A 19,069-nucleotide genomic window follows, 5' to 3' on the forward strand; every position below is an offset into this window, starting at 1 on the left:
GGCGCACGCAGATGATGCAGCAGCGGGAGGAGCGCGGGGCGGGGACATCCACCGACCCCGACGGGACCGACCCCGGCGTCTGCCCGCGCCCTGAGGACCAGCCCCGCACGGCACAGCCCCGGTCCCCCGCGCCCGCTTCCCATTCCCGCGGCATTCCGACCCGCCGCGGTTCCACGTTGTCCCGTCACCCCATTCCCCAGAAAGCGCCGCTGCAGGGAGGGTTTGATGTGACCCGAGAGTTTCTCGGCTCTCGGGGTGACGCCCAAAAGGACGCTGGGTGGATGCAGCCAGGCTGAGGGTTGGCTGCAGTGACGGTCCCCTGCGCTGGGTTCCTGTGAGACCCCTCCGGAAAAGATTAGCTGGATAAAGCCATCAGTCAGCCCTAAGCCGTCAAGGCCTCAGAAAGATGCCATGCAGGTGAAATTAGACTGGTCGGTCTTCTCGGAATAATTTTATTTAGTCAAAAAAGCCCAGAAACGGAGTCGTTAGTATACTCTATTTATAGGACAGGAGATGTACAGGTCGAAGCTACAGCTGTAGATGATCATATATACTGCAGTACAGTAACAACAACATGGGACAGCAAGTAGTCACCTCACAACAGTACACATGAGTGATTAGACTTACAAAGGAGTTATTTACAAACCTGCCTTTACAAACCAACATTGTGTGCATACAAAATGAAATCCGCAATAAAACTGAAGGTACATTTAAGGCAGAGCAGAAATACACTGAAATAATTAAGGCTGTGGACTTACTTTGCACCTTGAAAATGCTGAGCTGTTAGCAATACTGTTTCTTTTTCTCTCCTTCACTGGATTGTTGCAAAGATTTAAAAGCATCAATACGTTCCAGCTGTTTGCTCTTAGTAAGTCTGAGATAGATTTAAATTTTTTTGTTGTTTTTTTTGCATTTGCTATTGCATTTGCCTTCCAAAAGTTATCAGCAAATTGACCTCAGTGGCAGAGCAGTGCTGAACAGTTTGGTAGAAAGAGAAGTAAAAGCACCAGCATCAGAAGTTGGACATGAAGGTGAAATATGGCTTGAGTAGAGAAGACGTTGGTTTTTCACTAGCTCCATAATAAAGACTACAGTTACAGCAAACATTCAGCATCCTGACGCTATGGAAACACTCAGCACTATACAGATCCCAGAACAAGAGTTCATCACTTGATGGCAGTGTGCAGTCAGCCTAGTAAAATGGGATTTTATTTTCGTTTCCTTGGGAAAGCACCATTTTCTGATGGGACATGAATGAATGAGCTGGAAAATAAATCCAAGCCCCGTGTAAGAGGAAAATCCACCTCTGCAGTGAAAGGAACAGAAACAAAACCAGGTGGGTAGCACCTCTGGCTGTTAATTATCTGTTAGACTTTTATATACAGAGTAGCCTTTGTACGCGTCTCTGAAGTTCGTATTATCCCAGGTTACTGGATGCAGTCCTCTCATTGCCAGGGTATGAAAATAGGGTTATATATTGTCAGGTCATAACATGTGGTTGTGCATTCAGCCTTTATGCACAGTATTTGTAACAAAGATGTAACAGCATCATCAAAAATGCTAATGAACTCCACCTGTATCGGTCAGTTGAGGGCACAGACCTCCTCTCAGTTTTAACTTAGTTTAACAGTAAAATGCTTTAGAAGATAAATGTTACTGGAAAAAAATAGTCTTTTAAAATAAATGGGCAGTAAGAATAAACAAAATTTGTTGGTATAAGTGGGAAGAATTTCTGAAATTTTAAAGCATGTGTTGCTTTAAAATACTAAAGTCTAAAATCCTGGACTGGCTGTGTTTCATCCCTGTAGTAACATGCATGGGGGGCTTGGCAGCCTGGTGGGGAGGTGGGGGTTCTCCCACAGCACAGCAAGGGCTTCAGTCACCTGATGGAAGCTGACAGTGCTACATGGGCCACAAAATTCCTGTTCACTGGCTGTGAGTCAAATGGCGTGGCCTGGTTGCTCTAAGTGAAGTGGAGAGAGGCGAGTTAGTTTAAATCTCATTGTCACACATGTTCACTAAATGCAGCCATCTTAAATAAAGAGCACCCCATGTTGCCATGTCCTCTCGGCTCTGTTTCACTGGCACCTTTGCTGCTGCCTTTCTGTCAACCCAGCCCAGCGCCTGGGGACACTGAATAGCACTTTGGTGTCAGAGCAGGGGAGGAGCACTGTGAAGATGCCTGAAGGTGGTGGGTGTTTGGGCAGTGCCATTCTACACGGAGCTGTGGTGTGCCATTGCCAGCACTCCAGTTGGTCATCCTGGCTGGTCTGAAGCTGCTGCAGAAGCTGAAGAGTGCAGCTCTCACCACACCTCACTCAGCTGTCTTGGGAACCCCCTGATGGTGCATCTGCAGGTGGAAATCTTCCCCTCAGAGTCAGCTGCTCTCTGGGGAGCTTTGTCAAGGCCTGACAGAGCTCTATGGCGTTTCCCTGTGCTTGTCACGGGCAGTATTTCATGCAAGAAAAAATCTGTAGTTGGAGAACTCTACACAGGGAGTTGGCTATGATGCTTCTCATGGGCTAATTTACTGAGCTTCTGTAATCTCTTTACAACAAAGTTACAGTGTACAACAGAGTTACAGGACCTGTTGGATCTGCAGAGGAGCCACGGGCTGGCTGAAAAAGACCTCCAAGGAGCAAGGTCAGAATACTTCCTCTGTATTTATCATATGGCAGCATTGCATATAAACTTGATATTATTCAGGCAAAAGAAATCTTTGAGACAAAATACAAGCATGGATAACCACAAATGGAAATTCTAACAGGTTTAAATATTCCTGAATGTGCTGTAAGAAGAGCAGTGCCCAGGAAGAGGAGTTCTCTAACATGAATTATCGAAAAAGCAAAACCACAAAGGAAAGAAACCCCATAACATTCAAAATCTTCAGAGTTTAGCACCTCCAGCTCTCTCAAAAAGGACACGTTTTTTAATCTGAGCACCAATACCTAATCATGTATCCTCTATCAGCCTTTTGGGGTTTGTGTTATTTGATAGCAATGAGAGGCTGAAACATTCCCGTAAACAATCCAGCTTTCCCCCCTGTGCATCCAAGGTGTCTGCTATTGCAGTCTGACATGTGAATGCAGAAGGTAGGAAAATAAAATGCTAAATAACTCCCAAGTTTCATGTGATACATGAGAATTAGTTTGTATTGATACAAAGCAGAAAGCCTGTGGCTTAAACTGTACTCATGGGCCTAATAAAAGCTGTGGGTTTTATAGACCACACTTCAATAAACATTTTTTTGAGGGCAGCATAATCACAGTACAAAGAGCCAGTTTTGAAAAATAGGAAGAAGTACAGACAGTCCTGTAGTGAGAAGGTACCTGAGGCTGGTGCTAATCAAAGATACCCCTGGCTGCTCTCTGTATTCAGCTGCTGAGAAATTGCATACTTTGCACTGTTGCTCAGGATGAGAGTCTGGTCTTTTCTAAGAAATGCTGCTGAATTGCTTAGAAAATCTGTGCTGCACTACAGAGAGGAACTGAGAAAGGTTCTAGGTGATGGAAAAAGTTTAACCTTCAGTGAACAGTCTCTTTCAAGTCTTTCACAACTCCCCCCATATCAGCTCTCTCTCCATCAGCCACAGAGCCTTGTACACTGCTTCTGACTCTGCTCACCCTCCTTACTGTGGCTCCCTCATCTCAAGGTCTGTTCTTGTATTGCATTAACACTGTTTTGTGCTGTGCCTCCTTTCTTCTCCACTAGCAAAATACTGACCATCCCCATGGAGTGATAGAGCAATCACAAAGAGAAGGGCCAGTTCTTCTACCTGCTGTGAAACTGACCTTGGAGGTGGATCAAAAAAAAGGGCTATCAGAGCCCTCAGAATTTAACAGGACTTGCAGGGTATCTCCACCACCCACTGGCAGAGACAGCTTTTGCTCATGGAGGCTCACAGTGTAATTATTTTGATGGTAAATCAAATTTGTCTCTTGCCCTTACAAGAGGGTCTATAGTGAGCACACATGGTCAGATCAAGGCCTTTTCCTTAGGAAACCCTTTGGTAGCATCCCACTACAGGCAGCCTCACATGCCAGGGAAAAAAAAGTCTCTGATGGTCACCCTAAGAGGCTGTAGAGCTTTGTGGTGGTGTGGCAGTAGGATGCAGAAGCCCCAGCTGGGGAGGTGTTTCCCCTCCCAGTCTCACTGCTGGAGAGGAAGATTTGGGCAGCCTACAAATTGTTGATTTGTCACTGCAGAGTCCCTGTGTTGTTTTTACTTAAGGCTGGCTCCCTCACTGTAACATCAATATGATGATGTTGCAACTTGGCTTGCCAGAGAGAAATGTTTTAATTGTGAATATTTGCTTTATTATTACAAAGTAGGCTTTGGACATAAAAATATCCTCACAAATGATTTGGTGATGAGGTGCTAATGGTGGCTGAGAGATATTTACAAGTTTGGAAATGAAACAAATAACATACTTTAAACACTGAAAACGATTTTCAAGCTGTAAGCACAAGAATGAACTCACCACGCCTACTCTGAAAGGCTCAGATGGACTTTGGGACAAGCAATTCTGAGCTAGAAATGGAACAGGAACCTTTATATTTATATATATTTATATATATGATACAACATATGTATACTGAAAACCTGTGATAGAAAAAATTGTCTTCATCATCATCTAGTTTACAGATACTGCAAAAATTGGATTCAGCCTTTTCTCAATGCACAGGTTTTGCAAAAGATTTCTGTACAATGTGTATAAAATGCTTTTAAAAAACCCATCATAGTCCCATTGTGCTTAGTCAGAACCAGCTGTATGCTCCAATCATTCATTGCCATCATAGCTCCAAAAGGTGCTGCACGTTGACTTGACACAGCAGAAAGCCCAAGGATTACTGGAGGATTTTGGTCTGAGCACTACCACGCCACCATGGGAGCTGATCCAGCAGAGACTAAAGCCTGATCTTGCATGTCCTGCACAGGCAAAGTCCTCACTGAAATCATGGCAGACCTGGGCATATGGGCATGAAAAGTCTGTCTGTTAACCTGGAGCAGGCTTGCAATGATTTCAGCAAAAACTGATCAGTCCGGTTCTGCAGTACGTGCTAAGGTCAGCCTGGTCTCACTCCCCCACTATCCTACTCCTAATCTCTTGTACATTTTGAATTCAGTTCAGCAAGATCAAGAGGATTTCTTATAAGGCTGCCTCACAAAGATTAAGGCAACTGCAATTTTGGCTCTGGTTTCCAATTGGTGTTTGCTTCCCGCAGTCCTTTTTTGGCGGTGGATGTGACAACACCACATGCCCCAAGAGAGGGAGCGGGTACCTGCTGCTGTTACCCCCTTTGCCTTAGTCCCAGGTACTGCCACCTCCACAATGATCTGTACCCTGCAGCCAGGGAAGCCAGGTGAAATGCAAACACCAAATACAGGGCTATGTACAGATGGATCTGCTTGGTGCCTGTTCATTCCTGGTGCCCCTGCCTCAGGACCAGCAGTGTAGGACCCCAGGAATGCAGGAATTACGTGCCTGGGTTCAGCCTGCTCAACAGGAAACTCTTGATGCCAGGTATTGGGTGCACATCATACTGGTGCCTGCGGCGCTCAATGAAGGAAGCCAAGCGGGAGGTATCCAGTGGGATCTTGGAATAGCTGCCATTGTGCGGTTGCAGCCACGGATGCTGTAAACAAGTGGCTGCTGTCGGCCTTCTCCTGAAGTCTTCCTGGAGGATAACATTGATGAAATCCCTGGCGGCATGACTCACATCAGAGAAGTACTCGTGTGGGAAGCTGAAATCTACTCTGCACACATTGATACAAGTCTCCTCTTTGCTTTCATCCAGGAATGGAGAGACACCACTCAACATGACGTAGGTGAGGACCCCAATGCTCCAGATATCCGTGCTCAGGGAGACAGGAAGGCCTTGGATAACTTCAGGGGCTGCAAACTCTGGGTTTCCGAGTAGGTGGTGGACATGGTAATGACCTGTGATCTGAACTGCATCTTCCAAATCAATGATCTTGACACGAGGTACCGGAATTCTTAAATCAATGAGCAGATTTTCTGGCTATTGAAAATATAATAATATAAACTTAATTATACTATATTTTGGCAAATGAAATGTGTAGGTTTCATGTAGGTTTAACAGCCAACCCAAAGTCACATTTAATCAGATGTGCAAGGTAGAGCTCAGGAGAGTGAATGAAAAAGAACGAGTTCAGCTGCTGTTTGCTCGAAATTCAGATCAGTGCTGAAGTTGCAGTGACAACATCCTCTTTTGCACTAGGGCAACACACTGGGATTTTGCACTTTGTCCCAAATACTTAAAATTTATTTTCCCCAACTAATCTCGACAGATTAAGACCACTGACTAATTTCAAGATTTTGATAAGATTTGACTATCTCTGATTAGTCTATTTAAATTCCATTTGTTCACATGACAACTGGCTAGGTAAGTGTGTGTAACTTGTCGCAGAAATGTTCTTCATGAAGTAAAAGTTCAACTCTGCTCCCTCTACCACATATCCCTGGAGGAACTCTTGTGTGTGCCATTAATACTGTTGCCAGTTGATATGGATGGAGCTGCTGGTGTTCCCTAGAACACACTAGGACACAATCAAGCCCAAGTGCAATTCCATTTCATCCCAGCTGATTTTCTCTCTGTTTTATCAACTCTATCAGTATTTTAGGTCTCCCTCTCAGTGGGATGTGCTGAGCATTGCCTATATACTGTGCTCTGGGGACTTAACATGAATTTTCCTTCTTTCGTGGTCTCTGAGATGATTTTGGAATTTACTTCTTGTACCCTCACTAGATCCTTTTTTCTCTCCCTCATCCTCATGCATATTTTACTGCTGCCTCATGGCTACATATATATATATAAAAAGCAAAGTTCACTGCATTGTTGCTCCAGTCTCTCTGTTTGCTCTTCCCTTGTGCAGTCTGCATCAACAAAACCAACATGCGCTTGAGCAGGATCCTGGGACAACACAGCCCATGGCTAGGTCTGCTGTCACTGCCAGTGCATCTCCTGTTTCCCACTTAGCAACAGAAGGTGCTTTATTTAGCATTCCTCATTCAGAAGAACTGTAAATAGGCCACAGAAAATTAGCTTCCCACCTTGTTTCTATTAAGTATCTCATGATCAAAAGAATACAGGGCAGCGTCTTACCTGCAAGTGATACCTACTTTTTGACAGGTCCTATAAATACAAACAATCTTACAGAAATAAACTAGGATGATTTAACTTTTTGTGTCTAATTCTCACATAAGGTACTGTACAAATGGAATTTTTTTTTTAGCCGTAGTAGGCAGCAGAAGAATGAAAGTATCACTTCATTTGACATGCCTGAGGTTTAGAGAGATGAGAAAAGATTTCCTTGAAGCTGGGTTGTCCACTATACAAGACAGTAAAATTCATCTCTCATTCTTCATTTTTAATTGGCATTTAAGTCTACAAGAACTTATAGTTTATCTGATATCCCTGGCATCCAGAATCAATGTTGCAGATCACGAAACTCAAAACACTTGATCATACTTCAGTTGCTAATTCCCTGTTGTTCATGATAACGGCGATGTTGGGGAGAACAGCAGGACAATGCTGAATCCAGGACAGTACAGTGCCTCCTGCCATGTGCACTAACAAAAGGAGGTACGAGCTGTACTAATCCAAGTGTGATATTAGAATATGCCTGAATTTGTTCTCCACAGAGCACAGAACCTACATTTCTTCTTCATTCTTCCTCTGAACCTCAGGTTCTGCAGCACAATGCAGTATGCTGCTTTCCTTTGCCCCTGCCAGCACTCTCCACCTCCTGCTCACTCCCATCCCCTTGCTTTGGGGTCCCCAGGGCACAGCTGCAGGTATGAGGGAGACACATGCTCCTTCTGGCCTGCCCTGAGCTGCCTTGGCACAAGCCAGCTCTGCTCAGGAAGCTTTATGTCTAAGTTGGTACAAATGTGAGCCCAAACCATACCCCACATATTTAACTTGTAATTCCCCTTCAGACAGGTGCTAGTGACATATCACTCCTGACTGAGACATCCTCCTTCTCCTTCATTAAATTAAGAACAAACCAGTGAATCAATGAAACACATGCATCTCTTGTCTGAAGCCAGAGACCTGGCACTGCAGGTCAGTAAGTCCTTTCTCTGATCAACAGGTCTGAAAAGCAGTGCTTATCTATTTAGTCATCATCTCCCTGGGGTACAGACAGCACCTCCTCTCTGCACAGCTGGGAGCTCACTGTTCCAGGGCACAGAATAATAGCATCATTCTCTTCTGTTCTTACCTTTATGTCTAAGTGAGCCACTCTGCAATTGTGAAGGTACTGCAGGGCTTCCATTGTGTCTCTTATGTAGAACGCCACTTTTTCCTCCATAAGTTCATCGTGGTTCATCAGATAATCCAAGAGCCGACCGTCATCCATCCTACAAACAAATCAAACCCCGCACATGACAGATCACATGGTATCTCCAGGAACAGTTAATAGTTGATAACAAAATTGCAATGGAAACTTCTTGACCTAAAAATGGAGGAAACTAAAATGCAAGATCAGATGAGTATTTAATGATATCTCAAGACACCACAAGCCACGGTAGAATGATTAATCCTCACTTGTTATCACTGGTCCTTAACAAATTTAGCAACAGAAAACTCATTTGCTTAGGATGGATACAACAGAGACAATCCTTTTGAAAACAGAGCTTATTAATTATTTGGATTCATCTGTTTATTTATAGAGCTGGTTGCATAATGCAGAAAAAAATCACTGACTTTTTTAGCTGGTAATATTTTCTGTGGGAAAAGTAACCCAGTAAAAGTTTTCCACCTAGTTCTATTTATCTGAAGGGCGGTCCTGTGGTGTAATGGTGAGCACTCCGAACTCTGATCACAAGGTCGTGAGTTCGAGTCTCAGTGGAGACCGTACCGGGCAGTTCAATGCCTCCCTGCCATCCGATCCCGTCAGATCTCGGATGCTCAGCAGGGTCAGCCCCAGTTAGTACCGGGTGCTATGACAGTCCTGAGGACTTCACTGTCACTGTCCAAGCTCGCTCGGCCGTGGCAGATGGACCTTGGGACTGAAACGGTGGGGCCAGTTCTGCGCACGCTGCGCCTCACCTAAAAAATTCACTGCGCAGGCTCGAAGGGCACACCCCCACCTGGGGAAAGCCCTTCCCAAATCTTCATTCGTGAAGTTTGGCCATACATACATATACATTTATCTGAACAATCAAATAGCACAAATATACTTTGTTGGATATACTGGAACAAAGGAGCATTTTGGATTTTGGTTGTTATTTCTCCTTTTAGAGGCAAGCATGGTTGCTACACAGGTCTTTTCACCAAGAAGTATTAGATGTAGGCTTCCTTCTAACTGAAACACAATTTTATGTATATTTATATATATTTATATAAAGTGGACAAAACTACCCAAAGTAAAACTAATATTATTCAGAGGGACAAATTAACTGTGGATACAATTATCCAAGCTTCACTGGAGTACAAAGTAGTTATATTTGTCCTTCTGAATCTTATTTAGTGTAAAGAAAAGGCAGTGGAAACTACAGAAAATGGCTATTTTCATTGGACATCACAGTAAATAAAAAGCAGATGACAAAATCTTTGCCCTGCTGAACTCAGGGTGGGTGAATTTTATCCTTGGCTTTAATAGGGCTATGATTCCTACTCAGACACTTGAATTCAAGCTCTGTGTACTTACAGTTCCAAAACCAAGATATAAGATGTAGGAGACTCATAGGTATCATGGATAGTGATGTACTGAGGATGCTGTAAGTGCTGCAACAGAGCTGCTTCATGTGCTGCCTGCTCTTTCTTTTTCATTTTTTTACTGATGAATTTTACAGCAACGTCTTTCCGGGTGGCTTTGTGAACGCATTTCTTTACTATGGAGAATCGACCCCTGAAATAAAGAAAACAGTATAATGAAGTGGCCTCATGAATAAATCACGTTTTCAGTGCAATAACAGAGTGATTTTCTAAGTGTTACTTGATTCATCGCATTAATATTTCACACGGAATCAGATTTAACAAGTTGTTCATAACCTTTTCCAACAAAGGCCCTCCATCTCTTGCCCTCGGTGTAGAGATTCTTTGGGGATTAGCAAACACTGAGAGCAAATGGTGTCAATTTGCTTTGTGCAGCCATGCTGATGTCCTCTTAACAACTTCCCCTGGGTTCAATTTGCTGCCACTTTTCCAGCTTCTATCTCTTTTCTTCAAATTTATTTTTTTGCTGTGGGTCTCCCTTCTCCAGTTGCTTTATTAAAGAGACCAAACTCTCAACTAAAAATAAAAACTTGTTAAATAATCACTAACCTACCATTTTGTCTCACTTTTTCAGATGCACAGTAAGAAATTATGAAAAAAGCTGTCAGGAAAGCATTTAGGAAACTCATACAGACTAGTGCCTAGCACCATTCCTGAAAGTAAAACTGAACTTCAGCTTTTACTAATATAACACTCTGTTCTTTGCAGAAGAGAAACTCCTGTCCTTTTAGTCTGAGAATTACCAGTCTCCGACCTCTGAGCTGAAAACTAACTGCATTAATCTGAATTGTTTGCATGCCCCTTATCTATTGTCTGCACAGAGCACCAAGGGCTGACAACATATGCAGCTCCTATTTAGGCTCCTGTTCAACTGACCCTCCCAATCAGCAAAGCACTTCAGCATGTGATTTTAGTCAGTCACATGCCCAAGTGTTTTGGTGAACTCAGTCTTTGAGGTTAAGCTTATCCAGAACCAGTAAATTGTCATGACTTCAAAAGATGACATAAAATCAGAGATGACAGAGGAGATTACAGCTGCCAGAGATTTGGCTGCATAATGGTTCATTAATTTGCCAAGTTGCAACCCTCAAATCAGAACTGATCTTGAAAACCAAAATTTAGTCAGTATGTTAATCAATATCTAATGTGCAATGTTCTTTGAAAGGAGCAGCAGTTTTCAAGCTGACTACAAAAGAAACCTAAACTCTTCTCCAAGAAAAAAGCTGCAAGGCATTGTTTCAGTGTTTTTATTGCAGTGATAAGCAGGGTTAATATTACCTCCCAATCTCATGCAGCTCTGCATAAGCAAGGTCAAAGTTTTCCTTCCATGAAATAGTGGCACCATCAGCAGCAGAGTCTTTGAGAGAATAAAGAACATTAATGAAAGTATAGAGACAGTTTCCTGAGAAATATAAACAATGTGTTTTAAAATCATGTGAGACTACAGTAGTTAAAACAGGAAACATTATCACTAGGAATCCACTTTCATATTTCTCAGGCACAGCTCCAGTGTGTTGGACCAGTAAATGCCAGAGCTTCCCAAAGGACGGTATGGATAAGGTGGACTCAATTCTGTCCTTGCACTTTTGGGCTGTGAAGGATCAACATTGACAGTCTAAGGGCATGCCTGTGTGTAGCTAGGAGGTAGAGCTATGCTGTGTGAGTTCTTGTTCCATCCAGCACAGGCTATACAAGCCACTCACAGACCTAGTTACACAATGGAGCTGCTAAATGGAGCTCGGGGAAGTGCGAGTTCTGCTCACAGCCCTGTTCTGAGTGAGCAGTACCCCAAATTCCTGCAGCACTGTGCATTCCTATTCTGGCTGCATTGCTCAAGGGGGTACATTTTGCAAGCAGAATTGCAGCCTCCAGCTACACTAGCCAACAGAAGCTGCTGGTGCTGCTGGCATTGCTGGAAAGGCAGGGGGATACCAGTGAGGACACAGAGCCTGTTGTGCAGAGATAAAGACAAGAAATAATCTTGGGACAGAAAGCAGGAAATGGCAATAGCTTCTGTGGCAGAGGGAGGCTGTGAGCCTGGATGGAGATGAAGACGAAAACCCTGTCTGGTGGCAGGAGCTGGCTCTAAGCATATCCCAGACTTTTTCTTATATTCCTATGAGGTCCAGGATCCGTGTTTTTACTAGAACCCATCAAAGCACACCATACAGGTGGCACAGGTGGACTCCTGTGCTCATCAGCTCCTCCTTGTCATGCCCACTCACCGTACTCTGGGAGCCTCACAAACTCGGATGGGTCGCTGGGCAAGCTGATCCCCCAGGGATTGCTGGCACTCACTCGAAACTGATACTGGCAGCCTGGGGCCAGGTCCTCAATGACTAGGTATGTGTCCAAAGTTGAGGCTACTGACTGCTGCCAGACCTGTGAGCCTGTGTTTAAAAAAGGGAGGGAAGGAGAGCTGAAGGAAACAGTCTCACTGTGTGAATATATGGCAAAGGCTTTCTCTGTCCAACACGTGGTACCCAGGTTAAAATCTACAGGGTTCTTTAAAGGCAACATTACAGCAGACCAGAAATGGACCAAAGGAAGCTATTCTGTGTTGCAGCCACAATCCCATCTGTCTAAATGATTAAAGAAGGAAGTGCCTCTCAGTTGACCGATAGGGATGGAAAAAGCTCAGCCCAGGGACAAGCTGTCTGTCCAGCACTCTAGCTGAGGCTGTGTGCTACAACTGATGTCTCAGGCAGCATGATGAGACAGAAGTGGAGGGCTGATTTGATGACAAATCGGCTATAACAGAAACAGTAGCAGAAATATTGCAAAAAACCCCCCCAAAATCATGACAAGGGAGTCCCAGATGAAGCTGAGATAGGGTGTCAGTGCAATACAAATGCTTCTGCAGATGAACATGTGGTGGCTACAGTGAAAGCTGCAGCTGCAGAAGAAACAGCTTTTTGAGGCTTAGTATTGGCATCTTGCAGATGAGTAGAATAGCAGCAAAGAAATGTGTGACTGTCATGTGTTTCTGCTCCTATCAGAAACAAACCTAACCATTGCCTAACCTGTGGTATCCAAAGAAGCAATACTTTACTCATCTGTAAAGAGTCACAGAACAGAAAAGGACCCCTAGGACACTGAACCCTGTCACAGACTGTAATTTTTTTTCAAGAATACATAAATTTTATCTTATTTAATAAGTTAAGGTCCTTTTACCTTTATGTTATTTACCATGACCCAGATATTTTGTGTGCACTGTGGAAAAATTCTGATTGCCAAGTCTCACAATGTCAAGGCTGTTTTTATAGGGAAGAGTAAGGTTTACCTGTGGAGTGAGAGGAATACTGAAAACCTTGGTTCTTTTTTTCTGTTTGTTTTGGGGGCTGTTATTAATAGAGGAACTCTTATTTCACAAAATGATAAAGGGCTTCTTTTGGCTTAAGACTTTTGGATTTGTAACCTACAACTACTACATACTAGTGGTGGTCAGAATGCTTTTGGGACCTTTTGTGCCATAGAAAAGGCTTACTTTGTTCTCATTCTCCCAGGCAGTGAGCACAGCTCAAACCACTTACCTTCTTCTCTGTACTCCACAGTGTAGCCTGAAATGGTGCAATTGCCTGTACTGGATGGGGGTAGCCAGCGTAGGATCACAGAGGTGCAGCTTCTTTCCTGAGCAATGGGGCGGTTTGGGGCAGCTGGGACACCTTGAGAAGAGAAAACAAGCACCAAATCCAGCGTCACATCAACAAGTGCTAGTGCTTTATTCTGATGATCAGATGTATTATGTACATCACTACAGCACAGCTGCACCTTGTAGAGGGAGCAATGTTGTTTTCCCTGAGTTACTGGCACACCCAGAGGAAAGGCAATGTTGCAGTCCCATTCATCTCCCACTGGTGGTCAGCTCACTGAGGGGCCCCAGAGAGCTCCCTGCGAGACCAGCCATGAGAATCACCCCTTGGATGTAGAGGATCTGTCTGAGCTCAGCTGCTGTAACGGCAGAGCCTTTTACCTGCCACCTTCTACTGCTGATTTTTCCTCCAACTCAAGACCCGATGCAAAGCTCATGGAACTGAGGAAAACAAATATTCCCATGGACTTCACTAAGCAGCAAGTGAGGTTTTGAGGGTGGGGAGTCAGTTACCATTGTAGTGTCCAAGAATGACACAAGCAAGGCATTCAGAGTTCTGTGTTCATGGCATTTTGTGTGCTTGGCAGCAGATTGACAAGTGACCAGTAATTCTTCTGTGCTTTGCTTGAGGCTCCCTTCAGCACAAGAGTAGTTAGTGCAGCCACTAACTTCCTTGGATAAATTGTGGAAATTATATCTCTAGGGCATTTTGTGAGACCAAACAAATTGACTTCTAAATGTTTATGACACTGCTGCATTAAGTCTCCAGTTAGACATTTGTCTCTGGACCATCCCCTTTAACACAGCAGGCATCTCTCATCTCTCATCCTAACATATCCCTTCCCAGAGCTGGAGGTAATGAGCATCAACTCATTATTTCATATTCGTTACAATTAGACAGGTCACTAATTACAGTGCTGAGAATTCAGGCTCAGACACATGACTCTAAGTTGAATCCCTGCAGAACAGTTCACCCAGGCCAAGTCCTTACTCTCGCCTCAAGAGAAGGGGAAGCGGAAAATTGGTGTCACTGGATCCCAGGTTTCCCCACTCTAGGCAGATTCTAACGCCCAGAACTTCCTGCAGTTACTTGGGGCATCATCCCCCCAGGGACTTGGCAGCCCGAGGGAGCTGAACTTTCCCTGGCCGACCTCACCGAGCCCCTGAGAAGCAGTGCTGCAAGCAGGATGCCGGAGCTGAACCAGTGCCAATGCATTTTCATTTCCCAGATGTGATGTTTATTATCTGATGACTTAATCAAGCAAAAAGAGTATGCAAAGCCTTCAGCCATTGGTGGGAGTTGTGGCTGAGGAATGGTTATGTAATTTTAACATCTCAATTCACCTGGCACAGCTCCACATCCAGCTGCCACTGCACCGGCTGTTCCTGTGTGCTCCTGGTCCCCACCAAGGGACCCTGCACAGGAAAAATCCCGCATGTTAAGGTCAGATGCACTACCTTGGACTTTGATGGTTGCAGAGGTTGATGCGGTTCCATGTTCATTGGTTGCCACACAGGTGTAAATGCCACTGTCCTGAGGCATCAGGTTGCAGATCTTCAAGGTGAGCTCCCCGGAGTCACTGTGGATGCAGGAAGCCCCCATTATAAAGTGCTGCTTCACTTGCTAATGGTTTTTATACAGTTTCTGTCCTGCCTCATTACAAACACACATGCACACAAATCCTGTTAACTTATTTGAAGGAACATCCCTCCAGCAATCTAGTACTTGAGTACTACCCCTTCATATATCATGATTAGGCTGTTAATGAAAACTTTGAGGAAACCATTGGTCCAAATTGACAGCCAGGCAAACCTGCTTGTCTGTTGTGGCCTCAGAGGAGGTGATGAAGGATCACTCAAGCAGCAAGCAAAGTCCAGGAGTTGAACTTCTGTGCTTGTCCAGAGCTGGATGTTTAGACTCCATATATGTGGAAAGATTTCCTACCTCAGGATCTTTCCTATCTTAGGAGATACTGAGCTGCTGTACCTATGCAGTGAAGTGAAACACACACACCAGACAAACTGGGATTCCCACAGATGCAGAAAGTGCTCACACAGCACAGGGTGCCTGGCATTTCCAAGGAGCTTCAGACCCCTAGAGCATGTGCCATTTATGTAATGTTGCTGCCAGACCCCCATCCAGGAGGCTGGACATCTTATAACAGCTGGGGATAATGAGCACAGTGCTGAATTTGTGAGAAATGCTCAGTCTTTGGGCAAATCAGGGAAAGTAAACAGCTTTACGGAGTCTAGTGAATTTACAGCAGGTCTGTTCATAGTCACTTAGGTTGCACGTTTCAGTTTTCAATATGCAATTTAAGGGAGTTTGCCTGAATTAAAGGATTTTGCTTGTGTAACTGTTACAGCTGTACTGGAGACCCAGCTTAGAGCCAACAATAAGTTCCCTTGATGGCAAAAGTAGGCTAGTTCCTGAATGCTTAATGTGTCAGAAACTGCAGAAGGACATTGCTGAGGTAACTGTCTGGACACTGCAGCTTTTGCTGGTCTGACTGTGCTGGTTTAAAACAGGACAGAAATATCCCCTTTCCCTACAATCCAGACACTCACACCAGCAAGATCTGTAAGAGTCACCGATCCTCTGGGCCTCTCCTTGGCAGGCAGTGTCTTCACTTGAAAACATATATGAGTAACAAGACATTACAAGTGCTGATAGTGCACAGGGAGCCAATGCACAGGCAGAGGACTGTGATGAAAAACAGAACCCTCTATGGAAAAATCCTCCCATCCCAACCCCAGCCAGAGCCTGAAGATAAGGCACTAGCATTTTACTAAGTAATGGCTAAAGACAATTTTTGATGCTCTGGGGCAGCTGCATAAGCAAATGGTCTCTGAAGAAAGCTCTTGATCAGATCTAATTTTTTTATTGAATATGTAAAATCCCTTCTTTCTTAGCATTCATTTTTCACTTTCAGTGACTTTGTACTTCCTGGATTCATTTCAGCCTGAGACAGAAGTGCTGAAAAGTTCAAATGAAAGATTGCCTCCTGGAGATTTGCACTGCAGTTTGGCCTAAATTGCTTATATAAGCTGCAGATGATCATCCAGCAGCAGGCTGTTACCTGACCTGAATTCAACTCCACATCTTTTTGAATCTTCCCAATTTTTATTGTAAAGATAGTTTTCCTCCCCTCTAGCCAAGCTGGAAACATCATGACAAGCATCTTTCTGTCCAAGCACGGCCAGATGTAGCCTTCCCAGGAGCACATGTGGGCTTTTTTAGGAACAGCTGAGGAAATGCTCAGGAAACCTGCAGTATTTACCACCTCTGCTCGTAAGATGAGAAATGTCCAATGATTGGGGTATTGCAAGCTGGGGGGGTATGATAGGGTATTGCTCTGCCTGACTTCCAGAGGTGAGCATGGCATCAAACTCAAGGAGAGAAGCCCCAGCAATGCGAAGGCAATACTAGCCAAACTAATAGGTTGTAAATGCTCTGGCTTCTGGCTTGAAGCTGCCTCAGGAGGTCAACAGGAGCAAGCTCACATCTGCCAGCAGCACAGTCAGCTCAGGAAACATAGGGCTCCTTGAGCCCCAAAGTCTGACCCTTTCTAGTCAATGTGTGGTGCACTCATGTGTCCCTATGCCATGCCAGACTTAACTGCTTTTCTGATGAGTCTTGTGGGTGGGCAGGTGCCATATTTGAGGGTAACACAACCATCATGACCAGCTATGTTGAGATACACAGGCAGAACCTTACCAGGATGACACTGTGTAAGTGGCTGTGCTGTTGTCATTGTCAAGAATGTTTTGATCTGGTCCTTTCCAGGTTATAGTTGGTTTAGGTCGTCCACAGACTTTGCACTGCAGCATCACTGTGTCACCAAGCAGGCAGGTGATATCCACTAATGGCACAAGAAACTCCGGAGCCACTGGAAAAATACATATGGGTACACACATACAACACCTTTTAATCACAGGTGAGAAGATCTAGAGACATACAAATCTAGAGAATACATTACAAGACCAACTGTGGGTCACAAACAGGTGGAGGTCCTGGGATTATGTTACCAAAAACCCCCTCCATTAAAAGCCAGCTGTCGATAGTTCAGAGAAGGAGGTGGTGGGAACAGTCCATCCCCCAGCCCTGTGCACTGGCAGGATGATGAGCCTTTGTGAGGGCAGGTTTGGTGGGTTCAGCCTCTGCTGTGGCCCTTGGGAGTCAGAGCTGAGCAGGCATCAGGAAGCCACTTTCCCTGGGGACTGAGCAGCAGACAGCTGCCTTTGCTGCAAATGCTGGTGGGTGCAGAGCATTCTGTGGCACCACAGTAAATCTCAGCTGCTGCACAGCTGTCCTTAACTCACCTTCTTGAATGAAATTGGGGTTGATTATCTGAAAAATACAAAGAGATAAAAACATTTATTTTCTGGACGGTGACAAACAGACATTTGATTTCACAAGGTGGTGAATCTGACCAAAACTGCATTTACACTGACCATGACAACAAGCACCTTCTAACAACCAGCAGGTGCAGCATCCTCTAGTGATAAGAAGCCTGGGCATAGCTGGGAAAGTAAAGGAAAGCTACAGCTTCCTGAACTCTGATAAAACATCACAGGTAACAGGCACAGCACCAAGGCTGAGGAGAGTGGACACGCTTTCTCTTTGCTTGGGTGATAATACTGAAGCCATCGACTCTTCTTCACAGAGGTGGCTTGTGCTCCTGTGCTTGGCTCCAAATCCATGTCACACAGCACCTGCAGTCACCACACACCTGGGGCACGTCACTGGTACTCTGGCCACTAATCAGGTTTGGGGAAATGTCTTTTAACTTCTCCCCAGCTTCAGCAGAAAAAGAAAAGTAAAGCACTAAACCAGAAATACTTCATTTTCCTCACTGGTGAGGATTGGTCCTGATACAACTCTTGGTTTATCACAATGAGTAAAAATTCACTCATTTCACTGGACTGCTGGAAACTTTCCAACTTGAAACTATGTTTGGATAACTAGGAGTTATTTTATTTAACTAGTTAATTATCAAGTTAGCAAAGACTTGAAAAGCTACTCTCTGTGGTCTTTATGTGCTGACGTAACCCTGGAAGCAAATTTGGGAAAACCAAAGACAAAGCCTCTAAATCCTTACATGCAGAATTGACCCTAACTACATTGTTGTGTACAATAGTATAGAGGTCACTAATAGTTTTAATAATCTTATAAGGCATTGTTATTCAAATTCAAGCTAATAATATCATATCAAGCCCCCAAACCCCCAGTGTGGTTTATCTTGCCTTAAATATCTTTGTTCCTATTTATTTCAGAACTATTTTGGAAGATGCCAATAAAGCAGTGACCTAATTCATGGCCTGCCAAAGCTGGTGGAAGGTTTTTGCAAAGGCTCAGAAACCAGGCCATGAAACAGAAGCAATAACCCTTCAAAATAAGGTAGATGGATCTTCAAGATTTATATTTACATTTCAGCTTTATAAATAGTTTTCCAACGTGAATGGATATGGGTGCCATTCAAGGAGACACTTGGGCATGTTCAGGTTCATTTTAGTTTCACAGGTCTTCTTTATAGCCCCAGGCAAAGCTCTGATACCAGCACTGAGACCTCAGGGTCTGCTTTTCCCTTTTACCACCACAAAGCCCAAATGAACCAAGCATAACATGGAATTGCCCCTCACAAATACTCATTTTTCCCCTCATAGAAACAAACCTGACATCAACAAATTTTCATCTGAGAGTTAAAGTACCTTTTGTCCAAGCAACAGG

At 44.2% G+C, this 19,069-nt stretch overlaps 1 protein-coding gene across 5 annotated transcripts in view; it reads right to left on the minus strand.

Annotated features, from left to right (window-relative positions):
• Positions 1–445: 445 nt before the first annotated feature.
• KALRN (kalirin RhoGEF kinase) overlaps positions 446–19,069 on the minus strand; it is a 500,698-nt gene continuing 482,074 nt past the window's right edge. For all 5 annotated transcript variants that reach the window (XM_071561941.1, XM_071561942.1, XM_071561944.1 and 2 more), the window contains 9 exons: positions 17,662–17,689; positions 17,057–17,228; positions 14,797–14,918; positions 13,280–13,411; positions 11,972–12,136; positions 11,025–11,103; positions 9,679–9,879; positions 8,248–8,386; positions 446–6,023 (listed from right to left, as the gene is read on the minus strand). In XM_071561941.1, coding sequence (XP_071418042.1) covers positions 5,478–6,023; positions 8,248–8,386; positions 9,679–9,879; positions 11,025–11,103; positions 11,972–12,136; positions 13,280–13,411; positions 14,797–14,918; positions 17,057–17,228; positions 17,662–17,689 — 1,584 coding nt within the window. In that variant the 3' untranslated portion in view covers positions 446–5,477. The remainder of the gene's footprint in view (positions 6,024–8,247; positions 8,387–9,678; positions 9,880–11,024; positions 11,104–11,971; positions 12,137–13,279; positions 13,412–14,796; positions 14,919–17,056; positions 17,229–17,661; positions 17,690–19,069) is intronic.

This window comes from Pithys albifrons, chromosome 8, assembly GCF_047495875.1.
Source record: "Pithys albifrons albifrons isolate INPA30051 chromosome 8, PitAlb_v1, whole genome shotgun sequence".
NCBI lineage: Eukaryota > Metazoa > Chordata > Aves > Passeriformes > Thamnophilidae > Pithys > Pithys albifrons.